This window comes from Rhagoletis pomonella, unplaced genomic scaffold, assembly GCF_013731165.1.
Source record: "Rhagoletis pomonella isolate Grant_MI unplaced genomic scaffold, Rhpom_1.0 Rhpom_scaffold_00013, whole genome shotgun sequence".
NCBI lineage: Eukaryota > Metazoa > Arthropoda > Insecta > Diptera > Tephritidae > Rhagoletis > Rhagoletis pomonella.
This window is the reverse complement of record NW_023458567.1, coordinates 3,112,516-3,138,573: the sequence shown is the minus strand read 5'-3', so window position 1 is coordinate 3,138,573 and position 26,058 is coordinate 3,112,516. Positions and strand designations below refer to the sequence as shown.

Below are 26,058 nucleotides of genomic sequence, written 5' to 3'. Positions count from 1 at the left end.
TAATGTCGGATTTTCACTGGGCATTGAATGAAAGAAATTTTGGCGATTGGAAAGAAAGCTTTCCAAGAGCTTTCCAACAGCTTTCATTTTGAATTTTGCAGCGCGTCCCAATAACGCAATAAAAGACAGTACATTAAAATAAAAACTGACAACAATTTTACAACATAACAAATCGCCGACAGCAAAAGAAAAACTAATTAAAGAGAGTTGACCGGAAAAAGCACTTCCTTTTACTATGTTTTAGGTTTGGCTCAACCGCGCACTGCGAGTAAATATCAGCAATGTTTTTTTTCAATATTTTTATTTTTATAATTTTTTTTTACATTTTTTACTTGCATAATAAATTTCAAAATTCACGACAGTTTGAAAAACGCAAAAGCCTTGCTGCTTGCTCTTTTCCATGCTTGTGTGTTGCGACGGATGTCAGTGAGAAAATGTTGTTTTCCAAGCCTGAAGTTTTGCAACATGTCGCACTTGTTGGTATATCCGAATATTTAGGTTTTTATTTAGGAAAAGTTAGCACTAAGCGTTTCTATCGTGTGGAAGGCGTAGTATTTGTATTTTCTGCAGCTGACATATTAACGTCTGTTTAAAAATATTTTGGGATTGCAATTATTGAGTTAATATTGAGTTAATTTTTTGAGCGTGTGAAAAATATGTTCCTTATTTATATTTCCTTGTTTGTTGATTAAGCACTGCATGTGTGCAAAGCATCAAAACAAAATCGAAGCTGCGTCTTTCAGTGTTTTCTCTGCCGTTTAAAATAGAAGCATAAATATCATTAACGCAAAAATAGCTTAAATTAAAAAAAGACAAGTTACATAAATCAAAAAATAAAGATTTCAAACCGATACAAAAGGGCAAACAAAAATTTATGCAGCAGTTTGTGTTCTTTTTGTTATTGTGTAGTGAAGAGCAGGCGCCACTTAGGTAACGACTTAATCGCGAACTCCACTGAAAAAATTTGGGCAGAGTAATGGAATAGATAGAGCAAAGATAAAAATGCAAAAGTGACGTATGAGCGCAGCAACGAAGTGAGCGAGCGTGTTTCAAGCTGTCGTTGCACACAAACACTCAAAACGCATGCAAACGCTACTTAAAAGCTTAGTAGCCGACAAGCGCATAAAACTTGAAATTCGAACGCAAAATACGCAAATAATAAATGGAATTTTAGAAATCTAAAAACAGTTTAGTTCAGTTGTGGAGCCGCTACGCTACGAACTGCGCGCATATGATGTAGTTTGCTTTCTGTTTGCTGCTTTTCGTCCTGCTTCTCTTTAAATGTCATCGATGTCGATTTCTTCGCCCTCGTCATCATCGTCGACAATCTTCTTCGCGGCAGTGGCCACAGCGGCAGCCTTCAAAGGCTCAATGCGTGCGCGATCATTATACTCAATCTCAACATCTGAATCATCTTCATCCTCCTCGGAGGACTCTTCCTCCTCGGCCTCCTTGAGCCACTGAATGAAAGGTTTGACCTTCTCATGTATCTCAGTGGCGACGTCCTTTGAAACGTACTTCTTGCTAACCTTCTGCGACCACTCCAGTATGGCCTTCTCCTCGAGTATGTCCGAATCGTAGAAGAGCTTAAAGATGCCAGCTACCTTCGGCATCAATTTAGCCGAATGTAGAGCGATTATCTGTTCCAAACCACCAATAAGATAACGCTGAGCCTTCGGATTGTTGTGGGTGAAACGCAGCAAAAGATTGCGATTTTTGCGCATCTCCTGTGTTATGTTGTCGGAGAAGAGCAGCTCGGCCAGAACCAGCGTGGCCTTGTGCACAATGTCCAAACGTTCAGCTTCGATCATCAACTCTTTGTGTACGGCAACAGAGTCGAGTTCGCCAGCATCGCGCTTCTTCTTCACTAGCTCGTAGAAGATGTCAATGCGCTCCTTTTCGGTCTTATCGTAGTCATCAGAGATGGTCATACCCTTGGCGCCGTCAGTGAGGTCTTGCAAGCGAGCGCGAATGGCTTCCTGCGGGTAGAAAAGAGAAAAGAGAATATAAGCACAGGGAAATAATAGAATTGTGTTTATTTCCTTACTAACCTTAGACACATCAACACTCCAATTGGCATCATCATCGTCATCCAAATTTTTTTCCGGTATGGCAGCGCTGATTTCCGCCTCAGTTTGACTGGCCTGATTGCCGCTACCGCCATCTGATTCACCACCCGAATTGCTGGCTGCCTTATCGCCACCATCAACACCGTTCTCGCCATTCTTCTTTTGACCGCGCTTCGAACGCTTACCCTCGGTCAGTGAAGAGCCTTGGGCAGCCGGATTTACGGTTGGCGGATTCTTCAAAATGAATGTATTCACCTTATGGTTGACCTTTAGGAGTCCATGGAAACCGCAAGCTTTGCACGACTGCGAAATGGTTTGATTCCTAGCTGAGATGGTCAAATCAGTCTCAGGATTATCGCATTCCGGACACAAGACGTATTTGCGTATGAAGCCGTCGAGTAGATCCTGCAACTTGCTGGCATCATGCGAACCATTGACAATGAAACGCTCGTTCTGGAAAGCCGAAGAGAAAGTTTTAGACTTTTTAATCAGGCAAAAGAACCAAGTTCATAGAAAAGACTAAAGATATGGCAAATAAAACTGTTGTATATGTTCAGCTTCTCCTCAAATTCGCTGAATTAATCTAGTAGATTCTATCGCCTATTTTTATTTGGTTAAATCGAATATAGAAAAGCCTCAATCAGGTGTAATCTTAATAATAATCGTAATAATATCTCGTCGAATCCCATTTGGTATAATCTAAACTGGCCTAATATAAAATAATTTAATCTGGCCTAAATAAACAAATTCCATTCGTTTGAAATTTGTCATGTACCTAACCTTATACTCCTGAAACTCGCTCACCTTATAGTCGAACTGGGTTTGAGCGCCCAACTCGCAGCCGAAGTACTTGGTCGGATAGGTGGCGGGGCGTCCGATGGCGCGTGCCACTTCGGCCATATTGACAATTACGGTCTTAATGCCATTGCCTTTGCCCTCGACCTTAGCCTGCAACCGTGGCATTTTGTAACGGTAGAAAATGTCGGTGACACTCCGATTCACATTGACGGAACCCATTTTTGCTGATTCTTTTCGTTATGCGCTTCCTTACAGTGTCTCCAAATGAGCTGCTTAGTGCTGATTTTATTATTTTGATTATTTTTTTTTTTAGGATTTATAAGAGATTATTGGTGGCGTATGCTTTGCGTTTTTTGCGTATAGAAGAATTGTAAATGTATATAGTTTGCAATAATAAATCGCGCTGTGTGTTGTGCGTAATTTTGGCAATTATTTTTTAACTGGAAATTCGGCGAAAACGCTTAGCTTTCGCTTTTGGTTGGGTGCTTTATATTTTATTTTTATTAAAATTAAATTAAATTTTTTCAAATTGCGGTCCTTACACTTTGCTCTCTTATATGACTTTTGTTTTAATTGCTGCTGTTGTTCAGGCTTTCATATAAAAAATGAGAATGGGTGATTCAACGCTACAGATTTAGCTGGGAAATGTTGCTTTTGATATCTGCCTTGCGATATAATCGACAACACTCAGCGGCACTTCGTCTTCTGCTGCTTGGAGCCAATGTTGCTTGCTTACTGGCTTACTTGCCGCTTATTGCTTTTACATTCAGAGTTCGACCTCAACAAGGTGACCAATTGTTGGCACTCAACATCAGTGAATTAGCTGCTAATCCTATGGCAGCTAAACCAGATCCTGCGGCTGCAATTATGGTAGCGACTGTGGTGGCGTTGGCGTTGTACGCTTGCTGTTCGTTGTAGAAATCTGTCGCTTCTTCAACGTCGTAGCTCCGAAACGCCCTCCAAGACGATGCCGAAGACGTTAGGAGACTTAAATTTTTATTTTTTGATTTATTGTACTTCTTTATTGATAAATTCATGAAGTTCGTTTTTGTTTTGACCTTAATTGGCGCTTTGTTTTTGCTGTTAATTATGATGACAGTAGCGTTACTCCTGCTCGATGCTGTTGCTGCTGCTGTGGTGGTTTTTAGAATGTCCTCCGCTGCGGCTGCTTTGCTTCCACTATTTGTTGTTGTTATTTGACGGTTGTTTGTATTTTTGTTGTTTAATTTTTGGGTTTTGCTCCGATTTTGGATCGAAACTATTCGCAATAACAAATTGCTAGGCTTTTTTACTTTACAGATTGATTGCTGGAATTATTATTTTTTTTATGGTTGCTGGTCTGCTTTACTGTTCTCCAGTTTTTGAAACTTTTATGCAATTTTCACCCCACTTTATGGTAGGAATTGAATTTTTGGGTTTTTTGTTAAATATATTTTCAGATTTTTTTTTGTATATCTTATGAAAGATTTTTTTATATTTTTTTTTTTACATTTATCAGTTTCAGTGCTATATGTTTGTTGCTGTTAGATATCTGTATTACGATTATGGTTTATAAATATTTGAAAAAATTGAAAACGTGGTGCCTAATGGTGTGCGATTGGCTCACGTTTCTCTAAAAGGTTGCAGCTTCCGATGTCTGTTACTGGAAAATTTTGAAGTCCTGGAAGAGAGTGAGATGGAGAAGGATAATTAAAATGAGTGAGATTAAATGTGGGAATAATTTCTTATTTATATATGAAACGGGAAAGTAGTAAAGCAGATAGTAACGTGTAGAAAAAAAAAAACAAGAACTCCTTGGGGAATTTTTTGACCATTAAAATAACAATAACAACGATCAACGATGCAAGTCTCGCTTGCAAATTGCGATAGTGGTACTGAATGCTATTTTCTTGCATACTTTTAGGCATATAAAAACGTATTACAGTGGTGAAATGTAGAAAACGACGTAAGAGAACTAACTATTCTTTTTAATTACGAAAGGCGAAAAAAATTGGATCACGTTAAGAGAACATACGATATTAAGCAGCTTGGCCTGACACTTTAGCAATTTATTTTAGCTTTGAAATCGCACACTAAATAGTGAAATTTATGACATTAACCGCGGGCATACATTACCACTTGAATATAAAGTGCCTTACAAGTCCCAAAAGTATTTTGAACTTGATTTATTTATTATCTGCCGACCGCAACATCAAAGTACGGAATGTTGGCCAATAACATCAGACAATAATATCCTATTTAGGACATAGATTAAGACTTTGCTGAAATTCTTGTCAGATCACAGGACACCACAACGCGTGGCAAAGAACACAATGGAACATGCTAGCAAAAAAGGATAGCTGTTTTTGCACCAGAATCAGCCTCACAACACGCCGCATGAGCACTACTTACACATGGGCTACACTTGAGTGCTCTTGTTGTGCTGTTGATGACAGCAACCAAAGAGCTATGCGCTCAACAACATAAAATATGTAGTATAGTATATAAAAATAATATATACATGCTGATTAAGCTGAAATTTTTGCACATTCCATATTGATTTTTTCGCAATGTGTGATTTAGGCTGCCGGTGGTGAGTCGAGCCGCCGAGAAAGAGTACCACGAAGCGGGCGGTGGGGTATGGTGTGTTGTGTTGTGCTCGATTTTCGTTTGTGTATTTTTCCATGACGTTAATAGGGCTGGGTCGCATTTTGTATTACCGAGGTAAATTGACATAGTAAAAATGGGCGTTAATTTGGCGGCTATTAAATTGTGCGCTGGCGTGTCGAAAACAGAAAAGCAAGTAAATTTATAAAATATGCATAAGTCAGAGTTGATGGAGAGTGCAAATATTTATTGTATGTACTATGTATGGGCATAAAACTTACCTATGACTTAAGTATCGCCTATGTGAATTCATGCACGAACTAACCAACTTGCTCCGTTGATGTGGAGTTGGTGGTGCTCCTTTGAATACTGGTGTTTCTGCAAAGAAAGAAATCATATTTATAAGCTTGTCGCAAAATTGTAGTTCTAAACTTATTGTCGTAAAAATTATTCACTATTTAGACTGCATATATGTATAAAATTTATAGTCATTAGCAGTGCTAACTTTGACACCTTAATAACATGAAATGTCAAACAATCAAACTTAAGTAAAGGGTAAAAACGAATCAAACGCCTGCCATTTGCATACGAAATCCATTGTCAACACGCCTCTAGCTAACCTCTGCTAACCTAAATCAATACAAAATAATTTCTAACATTTTATTCTAAGCATTGACGATTTTTTTCCGTCACGCCAAAACCTTGACCGCTTTCATACACACATGTCAAAGGTAAAAGCTAAAGTAAACACCGTTAACCAACTTCAATTGACATTTTTTGCAACTGATATTTAAATTAAGCAGCAATAAAAAAGTAAAAGAAGCCAAACGCAACACTCGCTCATTGGCTATGCACAGTCCCGTTGGTAGCGCTGTTAATAATATATATTCGAACAGAACACCCCACTGCGCCTAAAAGCAGACTGTATAATGTCGCGGTTTCAGTTACAGCTGGCTACAAATATATCTACGTACATCTTCCTCAAGGCTGTGTGCTGCGCTCCCTGGCGATTTGTGCGCTTACTGTTTGTTTTAACGCTGTTTCCAAGGCTCACCCAACCCCTCCTTCGCCTAACAGCACAAATTATTCAAACATATTGAAAGACTACTTTTAGATGCATAAGAAATGCTATGCTTGTTTACTCACAGCTATATATTTTTTTCTTTAATTAAAAAGGACACACAAAATACGATGTCGAGTAAATGCTTTGCAAATCGCAACGAAAGAAATAAAATAGAGCGGAAAATAGTTATAAAAAATGTATGATGATTTAATGTAAAAGAACCAAAGTGAATAGGCGCATATGAAAATGGGTACAATGTGACGCCATAGCATGCCCACAACAAGTGTTTGAGGCCGCATTTTAGGCACGTTTTGCTTTGCCACGTGTCTCAACAGAGAATAGCTGATAAGTAGGAAGTTGGGCAGATTGGTTGATTTGCTTTGGGTTTGGTTTGGTTGGTGGCAACGGTCAAGGCCATTGCGGCATAAGGCGCATTTGATGGCGAAAAGTGTGAATAGGATGAAATGGAAATGGCGAGGGTATTAAAAATTAAAAATACGAGAATTGCAAAGTATTCAAGATATTTAAGAACGGAAAATGATAACTTGGGCGGGAGCAAAGGCGATGAAAGAATTCACTTTGTAAAGGTTAAATGAAATTAAAAAAAGAAAATAAGCTCATAAATTTCATGAAAGAGTTAAGTTGCTTTAAAATTAAAAAACTGGGATTACGCATTTTGCATTTTCTTGTAAAAAGCGTAAAAAAGTATAATGTGAACAAAAGTATTTAATGACTTTGTATTTACTAAATACTGGATACAAAAGTACTTAGTATTTATGGCTTCATTAAATACTGAATACAAAACCATTTAGTACTTATGACTATAAAATACTAAATACTCGCTACTTAAGTACGCAATGTAAAAATAAAGAATTTCGGGATTTTAAAGACTATTTCAGAATTTTCGAGAATACTTTGGAATGTCTAGGATTTTCGAGGCTACATACATCGAGATTTAAAAACTATTTCAGTATTTTCGGGGCTAATTCAGCATTTATTATTACTATTATGGACTATTTCTGGATTTCTGAGACTTCCGCGGCGTTTTCGGGACTACTTTGCGATTAATCCGAAAATCGATAGTATATCAATAATATATTTATAAATATATCAATAAAAATAACGATAGAAAACATCGATAAATATATCGAATGGAAAATCGATAAAAAATCCCGTAATAGTTCCCAAGTTTAGGTGTGGTGAGAACGAGTTAGATGAGTTCAGTTGCGGTGAGTTAAGGTTTGGTGAATTTAGGTGTGGTAGGATCAGGTGTGGTGAGTGTAAGGTAAGATGATATTTTATTTTTTTTATTTTTTTCGAAATCATAAAGTATTTAGTTTGAAAGTATTTAGCTATCGATTAAATAACTTGGTACTTTAGTGAAAGTGTTTTGTATTTAGCAGCTCCTAAATACTTAACTTTTTTTTTTACTTTAATATCTAACAGCTCCTAAATACCTCAGCATTTTTTACTTGAGTATTTAGCAAACTCCTAAAAACCTAAGTGCTTTTAACTTGGATATTTAGACATCTCCCAATACTAAGTATTTGAGTATTTAGTACCCCAGTAGTTTAGAACCAGTATTTTAAATACAAAAGTATTTAGATGTGCTCATCATTGTCACTGTAGATACGTAAACTCCTCTCCACCTATTTTCAACCATGTAGTCCATGGTCTTGAGGATTGCAAATACCTCAGCCTCCAAGACCGAAGCATACTCCCTAAGAGAAAAGTGAAGCTTATCTCCATTAACTTCTATAAAGACCCCAGATCCTGACCCAGACTCAGTGGGTCCCATGTATAAAAAGTGAGCCTAAGCTCAGACTCAAATTTTTCCCCGAAGACGTAGCACAAGCTCGCGAATTTGTACTGAAAATCGATTCGGAGCTTAAGCTCACTTTTTCTGCATCGGACCCAATGTGTAAGTCCGGGCTCAGTGCAGAAATTAAAGCAGCATTCAACCTCAGGGAGCGCAAAACTATAGAATCTCTTCAACAAAGGTAATGGTGGTGGTACTATGCTGTGACATTGAAAAGACACAAGTGGTCTGAAATCTGCTGCCAGTAATTTCCGCCTCGCTCCACTCTGTCCTTTAAAGCAGGTATCACACGATCACAGTCACAGAGTGCTAATGTCTAGAAATTCGTATCGAGTTCGTATCGAGTTTTATTGAGTTCAGCTCAGTAAATAGCCCCGCTCTCTATTTGTCAAAATAATCAAATCTGTATCTACAAATTTACAAACCGTGTGATCCCTGTTTAAGGCTTAACCACGTATGAAGACAGAAAGTGATGATAAGTGCAGCAGTGCGCCAAGAGCAGCGCCAGGTATTGTAGAGAAAGCTCCCGTAGAGCACACAGCAATAGTTCTTTGAAGTCTAGCAAGCAGATTTCCCACGCTATTGATTAAGTCCGCTCCACCATACCATTGACGCATAGCTGATTATGGGTCTGATCATAGAGGTATAAATCCAGAGTATTCCCTTTGGTGACCGACCCCACGTTTTGCCAAAGACATGTTTACATTGCCAAAATGCCGCCAATGCTCTTGAGGTCTTCTGCTCCACGTGAGATTTCCACCATAGTTTTGTATCCAGAATTACTCCTACATACTTCACTTGGGGAGAAGTCTGAATTATGACTACTTTAAGTGTGACGGGGAATGAGACCATGTAATTTCGAAGTTTTTAATATAATTTCGAATCTTTGATTATAACTTCGAATTTTCGTATACAATTTTCAATTATAATTTCGTCATTTTAGAAATGTATGGTTTGTTTACAACTAGGAATGGAATGCCACTTTGCAATCTTTGTTTGAATTTCGACTATTTTTTGTAAATAAATAAACCATCATTTGACGTTCGATCGCTCAGGCTCTCATTATATCTAACAAATAAATCAATTTTCCAACAGAGCAAATAACAACCCTAAATTACCGAAACTGAGCTCGCAAACCAACCAGAATAATCTCGAATTTGCAATGCTATGCGAAAAAGCTTATGAAAAATATACACATGTGCACACTGGCATTCGTACATTGCCACGGAGATGGATTAGTAGTGCGTGTAATGGCCGGACGAGTGCAAAGCGAGCGCACATTCGTCGGCAACGACGCATGAAATGGAAACCCTGCGAATGCGAAAACAATAAAGATAACGAAAAAAAACGCAACTGAGCCAAAAAAAAAAAACAAATACCAAAAAATAAACAAAAAATAAAAAAATGGTAAATTGCAAACTTTGCAAGAAAATTTGAATAGCAAAAAACAACAACAATAATGATAAAATCACAAGCGAAAACAAAGCAGCAGCTGAGTCACGAAAGAAGTCGACGAAGCAAATGTGGGTGGAGGAATCCTTTCAAGTGAAGACGTGCAAGTAAATTGAATGCAATTTAAAATTCGAGACCAAAAAAATAAAGAAAATAAACCGGAGGAAAAAACAATGCAATGCAAAAAAAAGGGCTGAACAACCAAGAAGGAAGGCGGCAAAGTGGGTGCAGTGTTGAAACGTATGCAGGAGTGGCGCTTGAACCAAACACCAGCGGCATCAGCAGCAGCAGCAACAACAAAGGCAACAACAACCAAAACAGCTAAGAAGACGACGATGCCAGCAGCTGGAGGCTAGACAAAAGTGCCAGCGCAGCAGAAAATTGTCAATGGATAAATGATTAAGGTGTGAATGGTTGAGACGTGAAGAGGTGAGCGTGTTTGTGGGGGAGGGGAAGGGGGAAGTGAGTAGAAATACGCTTGCATGTGAAGCAATTTAGTTTGTGATAATGTACAATTCGCTGAAAACAAGGAAAATTCATTTAATACACAGTGGGTGGTAGACTACTAATACACCTGCTGTGCGTTGATGAAAGTTTAGTGATGGGGTAGAGATTTTCAGATTTTTCTTGAAATAAAGTTTTTTTTTTAAATATTTGATTCAATTTTACACAAACATTTCGGGAATTTTGCCAATAAAGTCAGATTTTTTGGAATTTTTGTACATAAATATTACAATATTTGTGTATGCACAAAGGAAATGTTTCCAATTTCTAAACTTTGTTCTACTGTTTTTCATAGCGAAGTCACTTTTATATTGCTTTTTTGAATTTACATATATAGGAATTCTATCAATTTCGGAAATATCCCCTTTCGATTTCCCACAGCTTCTTAGGAACGAGCAAAACTTTATTTTTTTCGGTTTTTTCTATTTCAAATTTCGAAAGTGTCGTTTCTCCAAAAGCTTCCATTTGATCAATTTTAAACATTTGCACAAAAGTATCTGAATCGAAATTACCTGTTTTGGGGATATACGAAAGAAAATGTCAATTATTTTTTGCAAATTTCATTAGTTTGAATTAGGGCTGGGAGTTCTATCCGGATTTTTTTAATATCCGGATAATCTGGATATTCGAATATCTGATTGTAAAACCCGAATATTAGAACAGATATGCGTATATCCAAATATACCTGTTTAAATTTTTTACTTTTTTACAATATTTCTTTCAAGTTCAAAAGTTTCCAATTTATAGTGATTCCGCAATTTCTTTTTTTTTGGAAATTCCTCTTCAACTAATTTTATCAATTTCAGTATAAAAACACTTGGAAAAGACAAAGAAAGCGTATTTGATTAATTTCTGTAAGCATTATCAAAAATCTTTAGTTTCGAAAATGTTAAACTTGGCGAGTTTCAAAATCGATCAGCTTTAGCTTGGAAAATGTTAAAAAAAGTGTTTATTTTAATGAGTTTTATACATTTTTTTTTTATTTAAAAATGTCCAAGTTTTACTAAAAATTATTCTTTTCTTTAATGAAAATTTTATACCAAGTTTCCTAAATGAGCTTTCGTTCCCAAAACGTTGATTGAAAGTGCCGGAAAGTTTCATGAAAGAATTCTCAAAATCTTCAATTTCGAAAATTTCATATTTTTGCAAAATTTTCGAAATTGTCCAGCTTTTAATTCGGTAAGCAAAAATAATTGTTTTCATTTGTGTGAATTTTCTACAAAAGTTTTTTTAATTTGGAAAATGTCTTAGCTGTGCCCCTACTTGAAATTATCGTCCCTAAAATCCTCATGGAAAAATTGTGCCCGATAGTATGCAATGTCTGCCATTGTAAACTAGCAGCCCCTCATATTACGAAAATTTAGCGCTTACATGTTGTATGTATATTTTTGGGCGAAACTTAGTAAATAAACTGCAAGTAGAATCCAACGGTTTCACGATGCGATTTTCAGAAGTTACTTCTGCTACTCTATATCTTCTTTCATGACTTTAATTTTGTATACGTTTTTCTTGTATTTCACTCAAAACTAAAAGCTAAAATGCTACAAAATATACAAATACAAATCCAACTACTAAATTTCAGCTCCACTTACTGCTGTTGGTATATGCGCTGGGGGCGTTAAAGGCCACTGATGACAGCCACAAACCGCACACCATATGACGATGTTGCTGGCTTAACGGCTGACGCGGCGTACACGCAAACAACAACAACGAAGACAATGTGCAAGAAATCTTCAAAGAACCCGGATAAAGTCGTAAATCACACGAAAATTCTGCTGTTCGTGGAAATAGTTTCCGACACCCAAAAAAAAAAAAAGATTAATTCAATGTTAAATATCGAAGCGTTCTTCTATTCGTGCCTTTTATAGAACTGCTTTTAGGCGCACGAACAGCCTGAAACTATTGCCATAGCACGCTTCTAGGCGAAACTGGGGTCTCTTTCAGCGTAAGATTGATTAATACAAGCGACACACGCGCGGACGTTATTTTTTTTAAGTTTTATTTTTTATTTTTTAGTTTTGCTATTTCGCTGCTTATGGTTTTTAATCACTGCCGCTTTGTTATTGTATTTAAAATTGCTGCACACGAACTGTCTGCGGCTTAGCAGCGTAGCAAGAAAAATGTAGTTGCTGCTTGCTTTCCAATTCGATTTCCACTGTTGACCTGCGTCCTTTTGCGCTACTCTCTGCAGGTCACTTTTGCTGCTGCTTTTCCAAATACTACACTCCACTTTATGTATATATATATTACTTTTCGTGATTGTTTTCAGGTTGCGAATCGACGACGACGTTTAAAAATGCATTAATTTTTCAAATTTTTAATCAAAATTTATTTTTTCAATTTCAATGAATATTTGATGATTTTATTTGAAATTTTCTTTGCCGACGAACGCTGTGCAGCCGCTCTAGTGGCAAATTGCTCACGTTGAACAAATTTTAGTACGTTTTAATGATTTTTTCCAGTGCTTTGTTGTAATTCTAACAGATTTAAGTTAATTAATTATTTTTTTCTCTTATAATTTTTTCTTCACGTTAATTCGGTTTAAGCTTTTTGCTGGAAAATTCACATCTAGACAGCAAGGCAAATAAAAAACGACTAAACACGAAGTTACAACTTGAAAGTGTCGTCGATTCGTCGAGAGTTGTGCTGGCTGAGCTGCTGGCGCTGACTTAAAGAGGGTGTGCGTATGCCGAGCGTATGCTTGTTTTGAGTTGGTCTAGTCCGTTGCTCGGTGGATTGGTCGGGCGGTTGATACGTCTACCTCAAGTGCAATAATCCTGTACGTATGAGTATCCTCAATTTCCCACAATACGACGAAGCTCAGTCGAGAAAGCAGCGGCTGGTCGACCACTGAGTACACACACACTTACATACATATGAGTGTACCCATCGACATATATAGATATCTGTGCCCCTCAATTAAAGTAGCCTAAGTGGAGATAGACCATTCTCCATTTAAAGCAATATTTCATTGTATTCCCAAACAATATTTTAACGATTAACTAGTCATAGGTGTCGTTTAAGATAACCTTTTAATAGAGGCTAAATAAAAATAAAAAACTTTTCAAGGGATACTTTATTTTTTAATTCACAGTCAATCCTTCTAATCCGCTCTTAACCGCATGTGTTTGTATGAGTGAAGAAAAACAACAAAAAACCAAAGCGAAAACTGCAGCCAAAGGAAACAGATTGAAATTCGGCGTATTCAACAATACAGTGATTCCCAAACTGTAGAAACATGTGCATTACCCCGTAGGAAATAGGAGCACCTAATAATGCCTTACCAGAAACTAACTTACACTTCTCCCAGCGGTGTGCGCGATTATGTGAATTCGAAAACGGAAAAACCAATTCAAGTGCATTTGAAATGAAAAACGGATAAATGCAGAACACCAAAATGCGGATTCAAAGTGAACTTGAGGCATGTTCACTCCGAAATGAATTTGAGAACTTGTGAATAACTGCGCACTCCTTAAAACATTTTAAGCATTGTGTAAAAAGGAAAAATCTGGCAGCACTTGAAAAAAAATATAAAACTTTTACAATGTGGCAGAGTTGTTGGCGTGGTTTTGTGTAGAGTCAGAAATATGTTTTTTTTCAGCTGGTTATTCTTGCAACAAAAAACGGTCGAGTCTTGCTGACTATCTAAAGAATTGATATATTTTTTATACAATTTGTTTTATGCTTAAGGCGCACGCCACAAATCGAAGGAGAAGCTCGGCCAAACTTTAACATACTACATATGTATGTGTATGCGCCAATCTATTGTTATTATGATTTTGTTTTAGTGTTAATTTAATTTGTTTTAATTTTAAATTAATTAAAATTTTTTTTTCTAATTTTTTTTTATATTTCTTAATTTCCTTTTATTTTAAATTTAACTTAATTCCTTTATTAAACTTTTAATTTAAATTTTGTTTATTAATATTTCATTATGTATGTATTTCTATTTTTATTTTAATTCCCTAAATTTCTACTTATTTTCAATTTTAATTTATTGTGCTGGTATTACTTCTTTTAAATATGTATGTATGTATATTTATTTTTATATATTTTTTTTATATATAGAGTGAACAACATTTGCATATTCAAGTGCTTCTCAAAATTTTTCCTACTTCCGCTTATACTCTCTGCAACGATTCTTGCAGATTTTAGCGCAGCGCATGCGCAGAATGCGCTCAGCAGGAAAAACTGCTGCATGCTTCGATAAAATCTCTACACAGTTACGCACACATACATATCGACGGTACTTTGGCAAAACCCCGTATCTCAGAAATCACTACTACTTCATGTATCGTAAAATTAATTCAAAATAGGGCTTAAATATTTTGTTAGAGAGTGTTTTTAAATACGGGGTCGATATATACAGACTCCCAACTAAGTAAGGAAAATCGAACCCATAAAGAGAGGTTTTAAAAGAGGTGAGATAAAATGCAAAATTTTGTAAGAAGTGAAGTTAACGTATAAGAAAGAGCTCTACCTTTCGAAACTCGTTTTCCATAATCTCTAATATTGGAATTAGGGTTTCGAAATATCAAGTTTTCAGCCTGAAATTGTTAATTTTCGAATAGGCATTTCGAAGATTCGAAATTTCTATTTCTTCAAGATTTTCGAGAATTTAATTCAAAATAAAAAGGTTTTAAGCAAGCACCCACATATTAGGACTGATGATTTGACCCGGACACTGAGCTACCCGGGTATACCGGTTACCCGGGCAGTGTAGTAATTACCCGGGTACCCGAAAATGTGGGGAGGTGAAATTTAAGCGCATTTACGATTACATACATATGTATATAGGAAAATCTATAAGAATCTTCCATGGACTGAAGATAATGAAAGCTACTACGATACGAGTAGAAAGGCAGAATCAAAACGACTATTTGCTACTATAAAGCTTCTCTTTTAGTGTCAAGGTATACCTTTTCAGTGTAGTACTGAATAATCAAAAATGTTTTCGTTTAATCAGCACCGACATGCATATTATGTATATTACCCGGGTACCCGGGAAAATCGAGTAATTAAAACCACGGGTACCCGGGTATTACCAGCCCTACCACATATCGATACCTAAGTGGAAGATCGACCTATCCCGGCAGCCAGTTCGAAAACGCCTTATCTCAGAAAACTTTTCAAGACGCCCTATTTCAGAATTTTATTAAGCATCACGCTATCTTGTGCATATTTAATTTTCTGGTCTTAAATTTATTAATTTTTAATTAAACCCGATATAAAAACCCTAGTTTAAAACTTTGTAGCAAACTACAAAAAAATTAACAAATTTAAAATGGCATCAAGCGAACCAGATCAATCTGTACCCAATGTAAATAAAAACCGAGTTGTCAAACTACAAAGTGATAGCTGATGTTTAGACAGCGATGGTAAGAAATTCGTTAAGACAGATATGGTTTAACAGTGGAATTTTGCGGTCTCCACTTGACATTTCGGTCTTAACACAGCTTTTTTAACAGAATCTGGTAGAAGGTGGAGACGTGGGGAAACAAAAACATGACTACAATTTTCCATATCTTTGAAAATCTTTGGAGGACTTTGACAGGACTTGGAATTGAAACGATACATTCCTTTTCGTCGATAAATTTTTATAAATGCATACATATCGATAATCCGATAACTTTCGATAACTGTGCGTTTCGAAAGCTCGGTAAATTTCGATAAACTTTGGACACCACCATAAATTTCGATAACTCGGTTAATTTTGATAGCTCCATATTTTTCAAAAGCTATTGACAAATTTCGATAACTCGTTACACTCTGGTAACATGATAAAATTTTATAAGCAGTGATAACTCGATTAACTTATATAACCTTTAAATTTCGATAAATCGATTATGTATTTTGACATTTCCAAAAACTTCAATTCGATAAATCGACAAATCAATAAATATCGATAACTCGACAAGTAAATCAATAAATATCGATAACTCGATACATTAAAAGAACTCAATGCATTACGATAACTCGATAAATTTCTTTAACTATAAACAATAATACTTAATTCAATAAATGTCGATAACTTGATAAATTTCATTAACTTGACAAATTTTGATAATCGCATACATTTTTGTAGCTCGAACACTATCCGTAATTTGTTACAACTAAGTTTCTGTAACTGTTATTTATTTAAGGAGTAATTAAATAAAAGTAAAAAATAATTGTTGAAGAGCGATTTTTATTATAAAAGTTGTAACCTGTTACGGTCCCTGTCTAAAAGTGTTGTAACCGCTATTTTACATTAAAAAATTTTATGACTTTTATCCTGCGAATAATTTCGAACTTCATTTTTTTGCAAACATATTTTAAATTGTACAACGATTTAAATTTTATTTTTTTAAGCTTAAATTTGCATTGATGTTTTAAATTTACACCCGACTTAATAAAAAACAAAGAGTACTTTAACTGCTTTATAAACCGAAAATTTGTATGAAATTGTCACTTTATAGAACTCTATAAACCTATTTTATTTTTTATGAATAGGGTCATTATTCTTCCCACTACACATTGCAGGTGCAATGTTTTTGCTGAGTAAACAAAGAACAAGTTGACGCTTAATGCAATTGTGCTAAAAACAGAATAAGAAAGTAGAATACTGGTTTCAAAAAAAAAAAACGCTGCGTAGCTGCAAAAGTGAGCGCAGCAACAGACGCTCACCACTTCAATTAGCTTGGAAAGGACACAGGGACAATGTTGAGGGCACCGACGCGCCTTATTGACTTAACAAGTGTAAAATAAATGCCCAATTATGAGCTAACAAAACATACATAATTAATTGTAGGGAAAACAAGCGAAAACAAGTGAAAAAATATCTACAGCGGAAGGCGAGTAAAAAATAAGTGGGCCAAATAAAACAACAAAAGTTGTTAAGTGTGGTGGAGGCGGAGATGGGCTACAAAGAATTACGTTTTATGAGTAGCTGCGATATTGAAGAAAAAAGTGTAATTACTTCGTTATTAAAGTTGTTTAGCAATTAATTAGCGTTTAATGTTAGGTAGAAGGCAAATAAGAAATACAAATTATGTGAGGTTATAAATACTAAAAGGTATGCGGAGAAACCAAACAAAAGTATTGGCTAGTAGGCAGATTTCTGAGAGTTGACGCTAGACTTCAAATTGGCGAAAATAAATCAGATTGCATAAAAACCAAAAATATGTAGCAAGAAAATATCAGATTTCGTTTCAAAATGTGTTGTTTTGTGCCAAAAAGTTCTTGCAATTTGCACGCTTGACATTCTAATGCTAAAAATAAAATATTCCGACGAACTGATAACCTCCTCCTTTTTTGGAAGTCGGTTTAAAAAAACAAAAAAATAGTCAATGTGCGGAAATATTAAGTTTTTTAGAAACTTGAAATAGCAAACCAGGCAGTTTAATGAACTTTGGAAAAAAACTAAAAAATAAATGACTACAGCAAATCAAACGAATGGCGAAAGATTAAAAACACAATGCATGCCTCATCCAACCGATTGACGCGTAAACTGTGTATTCAAAAATTTAACACGCTTTAAAAAGCTTAAAGCGCTTGTTAAAACCACAAAAGTGGCGCCACTCGGCGAATCTTTAAGGCGGATTCATCGTTTTAGTTCAGAACTTTTTTCCACATGGCAGAAAACGTTCAGAACTAGAACGATGAATGCGTCTTTAGAAGCATAAGCACCTCACTACAAATGATATTCAGACGAAAATCTCTCTTGTGTCGAATATGAGCCACACAAATTTGATTAAAGTGATTTTAAGTGAAGAAAGGATGCCAAAAAAAATGTTGGACATAAAATGTTGGTATTTTGAGTGGCGATGTTTATTTGTTAGATTTTAAAAATTTTCAATTAAAATACTTTTCGTTCCCTCACAAATACCATACAAACCTAAGTATAAAACTTTGTAGAACACTAAAAAAAAATGCATCAAACTTTCATTAAAATTTAAAAAATAGAGCATCCCCTTATTCGGTAAGTCATATTTTTGGGTTTTGTCAATAAAAATGTTTTTCTCTGGGTTAATTAAAAAATCTTAAAAATTAATAAATAAACGTAAACAAACAAAATGAAAGCCCAACATCTTTTCAAAAAAGAAACTGGTGTTTAGTGGTGGCTAATAGGCGTGGCCATAATCTTACCCTTGATGTTAGTCGATTTCAATATTCGCTGTATCATATTTTCCTTGCCGAAGCTATTTGTTTCGAAGGGCATAAATAAATCTAGTTATAAACAAATACCATAACCCACTAAAATTCATGTATAAGTAAGCACTTATTTTCCTAGAGAAGTCAATAACAAATCGCGTGTCAATAATAGTCGACCGTAATTTAGTTTTTGTATCACTTTTTTTATTGAGTTTATATATTTCGGCAAATAAATGATCTGTTTAGTGGAAAAACTATTTTTACAAATGTACATATGTACATAAATGTGTGTCGGCATTTGTCGCTTAAGTGTTCATGTAGAACGCGTGCCATCATTTTACTTGGCCAAATAGTTCACACATGTCAACGTAACCACCATTCATGCGAATAGTTTTATTTAGATCAAAAAAAAATTTTATTTTCAACGGGCAAACAGACACCCACATGCATATACATATATACATACTATATATTAGTAGTGCATACATTCATACATCTTTTGCATATTTCATCGATTTATACTCTAATGAGCCATTATTTGCACCTACAAGTGAGAGAAAATTTTGAGTCACAAACAGAAAAAGTTAATACATACATCCATACATATAACAAAAGTAAAGGCAAAAATTTAGTAAAATTTAAAATAAAAATGGCCAAAGAATGAAAACATATTTAAAAAAAAAGAGACCAAAAAAATACTGAAATGTGCTACATATGTATGTACAATTTGCAGAAAATCCAGAGAAAAAAGTCAGAAAACCAAAATTGTTTAGCTCGAATTAACTAATATCAATCTTCCAGAAAAATTCCCTGCATTTTTTTCAAACGAAATCAATCACATGCTACCGAACCTTATTAAAAGTTTTGCTTATCAACATTTATTCGTTTACTTTAATATTGCGTACCTAAGCTGAGCGATCAAATTAAGTTTTTTTGCGGGCCAATAAAAGTAAATAAATGAAAGTGTACAGGAAAAATATGTAAGTACATGCACACATACAGTATTGGCCATATTTATAGCACCATCATTTCAAAGTGATATTCTTTGCCACTTATGTTTAATTATTAATAAATTATTATAAAACTGCGTACTCAAAAAAATTATAACACTTCTGAGAACAAAAAAATATGAAATTTAGGTGAAAATTTGTTGAATTTTTTTTGTAGTCTTTTACATAGTTTAAAACGTGGGTTTATATGGGTTTTATTAGAGAATGAACTGTATTTTAATTGAAAATTTCTAAAAATAAATAAATAAACATGAGTGGGAAACAATATCACTTTGAAATGGGGATGCTATTGTCTTGGCCAATACTGTATGTGCATATAAAAATATGTAGTTATGCAAAAAGTATATGAAAATTAATGAAGTATGTACAGCACGTAGCCAAAAGCTTGTGTGGTTTGCGCAACAAAAACTTATTTACTTTTACTCGCCCTCCAATGCACAAACTCAAGTGATTTTATGCGATTTTATTTTTCACTAATTAGTTATAAACTCTTTCAAAATAGATTGATATCGAGTGGCGCTGGAATGTAATTATACATATACATACATATCCATATATAATCTATCTATACATAGTATAAAGGAAAGTCGAGAACTACTGAACGGATTTTGACGAGATTTCCTCTATTATACTCTGTATCGACAGGAGAGGGATCTGTCTAAAAAACTATAAGATCCGCACCGTTCGTTGGATTACAAAAGGTGAGGTGTCAAATGAAAGGGATTGGCCTCTAGAAAGGCACGAATGTTTTTTTTTTAATATGGTTGCCACCTGTTAATAAAATTGCCATATTCAATCATAATAAGCGTAGGCATCAGTTCTGTACCGTCACTGTCAAACGAAAAGACTTAGCCTGTGTAATAATGTATAATTTTTCTGAGTAGGGTTGCCACCTACTTAAAAACTATATCAGATCTTCACCGTTCGTTGGATAAAAAATAATATACAAAATGAAAGTGCGTGGCCTTCGCATGTACAAAAACTTTAAGTTTTTGATTTGGGTTGCCACATATTTAAAATTACTAACTTCTATACAAAGTATAAAGGAAAGGCGAGATATTTTAACCACGCTACTGAACGGATTTAGACAAGATTTGTTTATGTATATAATAAACGAAGTACATGATGACATGATTTCTTTCTCCAAATACGAAAATGTATGTACATACATATGCATACATTCAGCGCGTGGCCGGCTAGTATATATTATATAACTTCAACAAACACCCAGCCAGCAAAAAATCCGAAAACCGATCCGAAATAGGAAAAACCAGTGGATGAAGTGCGGATTTTTGTCCGTTTACTGATTCCATTTTCGAATACTTTTACGTACGTACAGACAACAGTATGTGAAACGGATACGTTTTCGGCTGTTTTTTTTTCTAAAATTTGTCTGATTGAATTCTTTGTTCAATACGCTTTCCTTCTGCACTTCACAGATACTTTTTCATGGTTCAAAAGAAATAAAATAAAATTACGAAGCGCCTGACGGAATTCGGCACCTTCTGGAAGTTTACAAATAGAGGCACCCACCTCTGCACGCTCAGCCACTGCCAACAACGCATGCATGCATTCAAATGTTGAGCTTGAGAAAATAAAATACAATTATTGCTTTCAAATGACGTATCGAACGTTTTCCGGATACGAAAATTGATGATAACTGTAGGAGTTTTTCTATTCGTTATCGGATACGGAAAATTGAACTAAACTGCAGTGTCGGCAAAATTTACGTTTCTTTACTGGCTGGGCAACTATATATGTATTTATGTATATGTACGTACATACATACATACATATATGTATACAAATGTACAAACATAAATCCATGCAAGCGCAAAAATGTGATAAGCAAATGAAAGCACATATTTGTAACAAAGTGTAGCGAACCAAATTTAAAGAGTGGATTTTAAATATTTTATAAGCAAGTTTGCGGTACAAGTATTTAATTAATTAAGTTGCAAAAAATAATCTCTAATGTTTAACTCTTAGGCAACCTAATTGACAATACGAAAGAAAACTGCTTGATAATCGTGCAAATTTCATTTGAACTTACTTATCGGCGCAACATGCGCTTATAGAAAACACAACCCTGAGCCCTAATGCAATGCCTTGAAACTAAACTACTTTATGTTAACAACACGAACTGAATTTAAATCAACGTAATTGAGTGTTGAAAATAGGTTAAACGTATGCAATTATCAATAGAAGCAAAAAGTAAGTAATAAAAGTAAAAATAAAAAAGCATATGAGAGGCTCAGCACAAAAGCCAGCAAAGGCAGAAAGCAGTCTAGTGTATCATACCGATGCTTTGCAACTGCAGGTGGAGTTTAGGTATAAAAATGTATGGTATAAAAGAACATAAAACTCAAACAATAAAAAGAGTAGAATAAAATAAAATTTTAATATATAAATGTATGTACTTTATAAGCAAAACAACTCTTTGGCGAACAAATAACCACAATGGGTACAGACAAAGCAATGGACGCCCCCTTCCGTGGCAAAAAGCCTAGCAGTCATCAAAAGCAATACCAAAAACGAGCCCATTAGGTAAAAACACAAAAAAACATTTTGTAAATGCCTGACAATAGAAAACGCAGTTAAAATATAAAGTGATTTTGCTTACTTTGCACTACTTGCAAAAATTATGCGATTCACTCTGATTTTGCTAAAAAAAAAAATAGCCACTATTTTTGAAACATTTTATGAATTCCTTGCTTGTTTACGGCAAGTAACAGAAGAAACAGGCAGAAAACTGAAAGTTTCAATCGCAAATAACTCAAACGTTCTTAGGTATCTCAAATAAGCATAAACAAATTGACGAAAAATATATTACGTACATAGATATAAAATTTGTATTCAGCAAACATTCCGTTGACAATGAAAGACACAGACAAGTTGATGCAACGCGTAGCTAGTGAACTGGTTTTAAATTCCTGCTTTCGTTGTTCTTCTATTTGTTTTTTAGACTGCTAAATTTTTTATCGTAGCCTTTGTTGGCTTGTCCATTGTTGTTTGCATTGTCTTTACGTTTACTTGCGGCACAAAAATAAATTTTAAAATAAAAACTGAAAGTAATTTACTTGAAGATTTGTGCTCGAGAAGATGCCTGTGTGTATTTTTCAAACCTGCACATTGTTATACTAAAATTCAATAGGCCACAAAACTGCATACCCAATAAGTTTCTAAAAATTCTGAAGAAAAAGTTGACAATTTTGATGGCATTTTTTTGAAATTGGTTAAATTTTCTAGAATTTTGCACATAGTTTCAAACTTTTATTTATATGGTTAATGTTATAGAATATGGTATATTTTTATAAAAAATTAACAAAAAAAAATTATCACATCTAACATTGCGAATATTGTAAAAAATGTGAGCAATTAAGCGAGCATCACTGTATGTACATATGTACATACATGCCTACAGTATTGTGCAAAACAGACGCAAAAAATTTAGTTAAATTCATGTTATTGCTGTATTTCCTTCAATACAAAGTTTTACAAAAATGTTAGGATTAATTCTTAAATAGCCAGAAGTTCTCTCTAATAAATGTGTTTCAATTACCACTTCTTCGCGAAAACGTCTGAATAAAAAACAAAAACTGGTCCATACTCGGCTGCAAAACAATTGCAACAAATCATTTATTCTTAATAAGCTATGTGATTCTTAAGAGGCATTGAGGATAGTATATTCAGTTTTGTATATTATAAATAGTTTTCCCAATCACTTATTAAGTCTTGGAAGAAATTATACTTATTGCGAAGGCGTTGACCGGAAGCTCTCCTTTTGAGATACCGAACAGGTTCACAATAGGGTTGAGGTCCGCCGACTTGGTAGGATATTCGAGAACTTGAACTCTACTATACCAGAGATAGTTTTTAATATGCTTAGGTGTGGGTTTGGATCGTTAAAATGCTGAAATTCCCACTGAAGCGTCGTAATCCAATCAACATGTGGGAAAATTTTCGTCCGTAAAATGTTCTTAAATAAAAACTGGAAAATGGAAGTCGGCCTATAAAAGTGAAGGACAATAATTTTTAGACCGAATTTCGACCCTATGCACCTAATTGGATCGTGGAGATCATGGAAAGTCATTTTTTGAAGCTGATATAAAGTTCTATATGATGAATGCCGACGGTATGTATACAGTCCCCCTGCTGACGCCCCTGTACTTATGGACAGACCCTATTGAAGTCGCTCACTTCCTTAGCTCAGGGGGTCTACTCTGTATTTCGATTGGATAAGAAACTCATTCGGATTCGAATACTTGGCACAATACAGAGTAGACCCCAGCTATGACTTTAGCCTGCTGCAGTAGTCAGAGCGAAGTTATGCTATTGTGGTGCCAGAGTCTTTAGGCAGACACAGCTTTGTCTTGTCCACGTCGGGTGGTTGTGTGCCCAAAACGGCATTCACAGACGGGGAGTCTATATAACCCTGTGAATGCCAAAGGTTATTTACGGAACCTCTGCATTTCGTCAGTCAGTTTATATAGATGTCTCCTGACGTGCCTTGGTGAGGGCTCTTCTGTAAGCAATTGTCTATTCGGGTGCCCAGGTCTGAGGCACCCTACTAGGAACCGCATACAGAGCTTTGTGTTATGCTCCCTGACGGGGAGCAAAGATTTTTTGTAGAGTGATGCTGTCAGTTCTTGGTCAGATATAAACCTGGGTTGTTCCGGTTACGTATACTATAGCGGAAACGAGCACCGATAATTACAACTTATCGCTTTTTTACATACATACATATATAATTTTTTATTAATACAATACAAACATACTCACCAATTAATCTTTCAAAAGTCATATAAAACAAGTAACTCCCCTCCTTGGGGTGCGCAAAACAATTCACACGAAAATCAAAGAGTATCGTCCAAAAATTATTTTCCAATGCAAACTTTACACTGAGCTTACAACTGGCTTTTTGTGCTGGTTTTTACACTACCTTTTGTGGTTTTACACGATTATAAAATGCGTTTAATAGTATTTTCTTCACGGCTTCAAATTTTCACCATTAAGTTGATAAGTAGCAGTTTTTTTTTTTGTTGAAGTTCAAAATTAGTGATTGATCGCAAACGAAAAGCAAACCAACCAAAATAAAATAAAAATTCAAAAAAGAATTTTGCGAATTAGTGCTGAAAATGCTGCTTTGTTGTTGCTTAGATGCTTGATACAACAATAAGCCGAGACGATAAGTTGCGATATGCAGTCTGGTTTTGTATTAAAGAGGAAAAAACTTGATTATGCTCCACACTTAGTGCTCCACCAAAACAGTGTCGCTCACTAGTGCTAAAAGACACTCTCTGCCACGTGAAGAGTTGCAAGCGCTCTGGTAACAGGCTGCGATTGCCAATAGATTGGTAACACACACAATTTATGGTGCAAAATAAAATGCGAATTATCTGCAATAAAAAATAATAATATATAAAATTTATATGTTTTGCTGAGACAGCATGTGGAGAGCAAGGCTAATAGAACAGAATTAACATGTTCTTCAATGAATTTGGATTTTATCTTTTGAAGCGGTTAAGTTGCACTTTCAACCTACCATATACGCCCATGGAACTCACCGCCACTGCATAACAAAAAGGGCAGGCACGTGTATGAATTCTAGGTTGGGTGCTGTTGCTACGTTGTTAAACAAATACACAAGTATTGGCAAAATTACTGTACCGTGTCTTCGTGTTCGCAAGAACTACTTCGCAAGATCCCATTGCAACCAGGGCCTTTGTGACGTCACATCCAAAATTAATTATTTTTTGCTATAATTTTCGATTTCATACAAAAATTTGCAGTGAATGTTGCTAAAACACATTCGCAAATGCACATACAAATACATAAAAGAACGTATCAGCGCACATGGGCACATCCGCCACGGTGCAAAAAGATGGACGACGTCTGGCCGATTAGCGGCAGAGGTAGTAGTGGTGATATTGGTGCCGATGGTGGCACATTAGCAACACAAAAAAGACAAAATTTCACAAGCAAAACTAATTTGCGAGTCATTCGAACTCGTTGCTCTCCACATCACAAATATGCAAACATTCATCAATATGAGTTGCAAAATTACAAAATCTTCTAGTTTCTCAATTACCTGGTAAATTTTTTAACAATAAATTTATTATTGCGTTGCGTTTAAAACACTCAATAATTTTTATTCCGCGAGTTTTCTGACTCTGACTTCTGCTGCTGCTGATATAATTTTTTGTGCTACAATTTCAATCGTCGACTATAATCGTCAATCTGATTGATTCAGAGCGCAGGGTTGCGTGTTGGGCAAATCGATAAAATATCGGTGTAATCGAAAGAACGTTCGATTGCTGGGAATAACGACAGAGATTAAAAACAAGCCGTTTTTTCTATTGTACCTTGAATTATTTGCGTTGAAGAGTCCCAACTTTGGTAATGTGGACATGTTCATATAAATACATGTATTCATAGTCAGCTGTCGAGGCGACGCCAGCGCCAACGCAACGCCAAATCTGTATGTAAACGGGCCTTTATTGGCTCAAAATGGATAACATCAATCAATCAAATATTCAAGCAAGGCGAATTTATACAAGGTGGTGTTGATGGCGAATTAAATTTTCGCCGCGGTACTACTGAATGTCAAAATTATGTGTTTGT

The 26,058-nt window shown here is 35.3% G+C and overlaps 1 protein-coding gene across 2 annotated transcripts; it reads right to left on the bottom strand.

The window, feature by feature from the left end:
- Positions 1-324: 324 nt before the first annotated feature.
- On the bottom strand, positions 325-25,656 carry LOC118748507 (eukaryotic translation initiation factor 5). Of its 2 annotated transcripts, XM_036483003.1 has the most exons (6): positions 25,526-25,656; positions 24,217-24,833; positions 5,735-5,831; positions 2,874-4,527; positions 2,052-2,522; positions 325-1,979 (listed from the first exon to the last, which is right to left on the bottom strand). In XM_036483003.1, the coding sequence occupies exons 4-6, from the start codon at positions 3,084-3,086 to the stop codon at positions 1,278-1,280; spliced, it is 1,386 nt and encodes a 461-aa protein (XP_036338896.1). In that variant the 5' UTR covers positions 3,087-4,527; positions 5,735-5,831; positions 24,217-24,833; positions 25,526-25,656; the 3' UTR covers positions 325-1,277. The 2 variants fall into 2 exon arrangements, with proteins under 2 accessions (XP_036338896.1, XP_036338897.1); XM_036483004.1 differs by lacking the exons at positions 24,217-24,833; positions 25,526-25,656 and adding an exon at positions 11,884-12,137.
- Between the last annotated feature and the right edge of the window lie 402 nt (positions 25,657-26,058).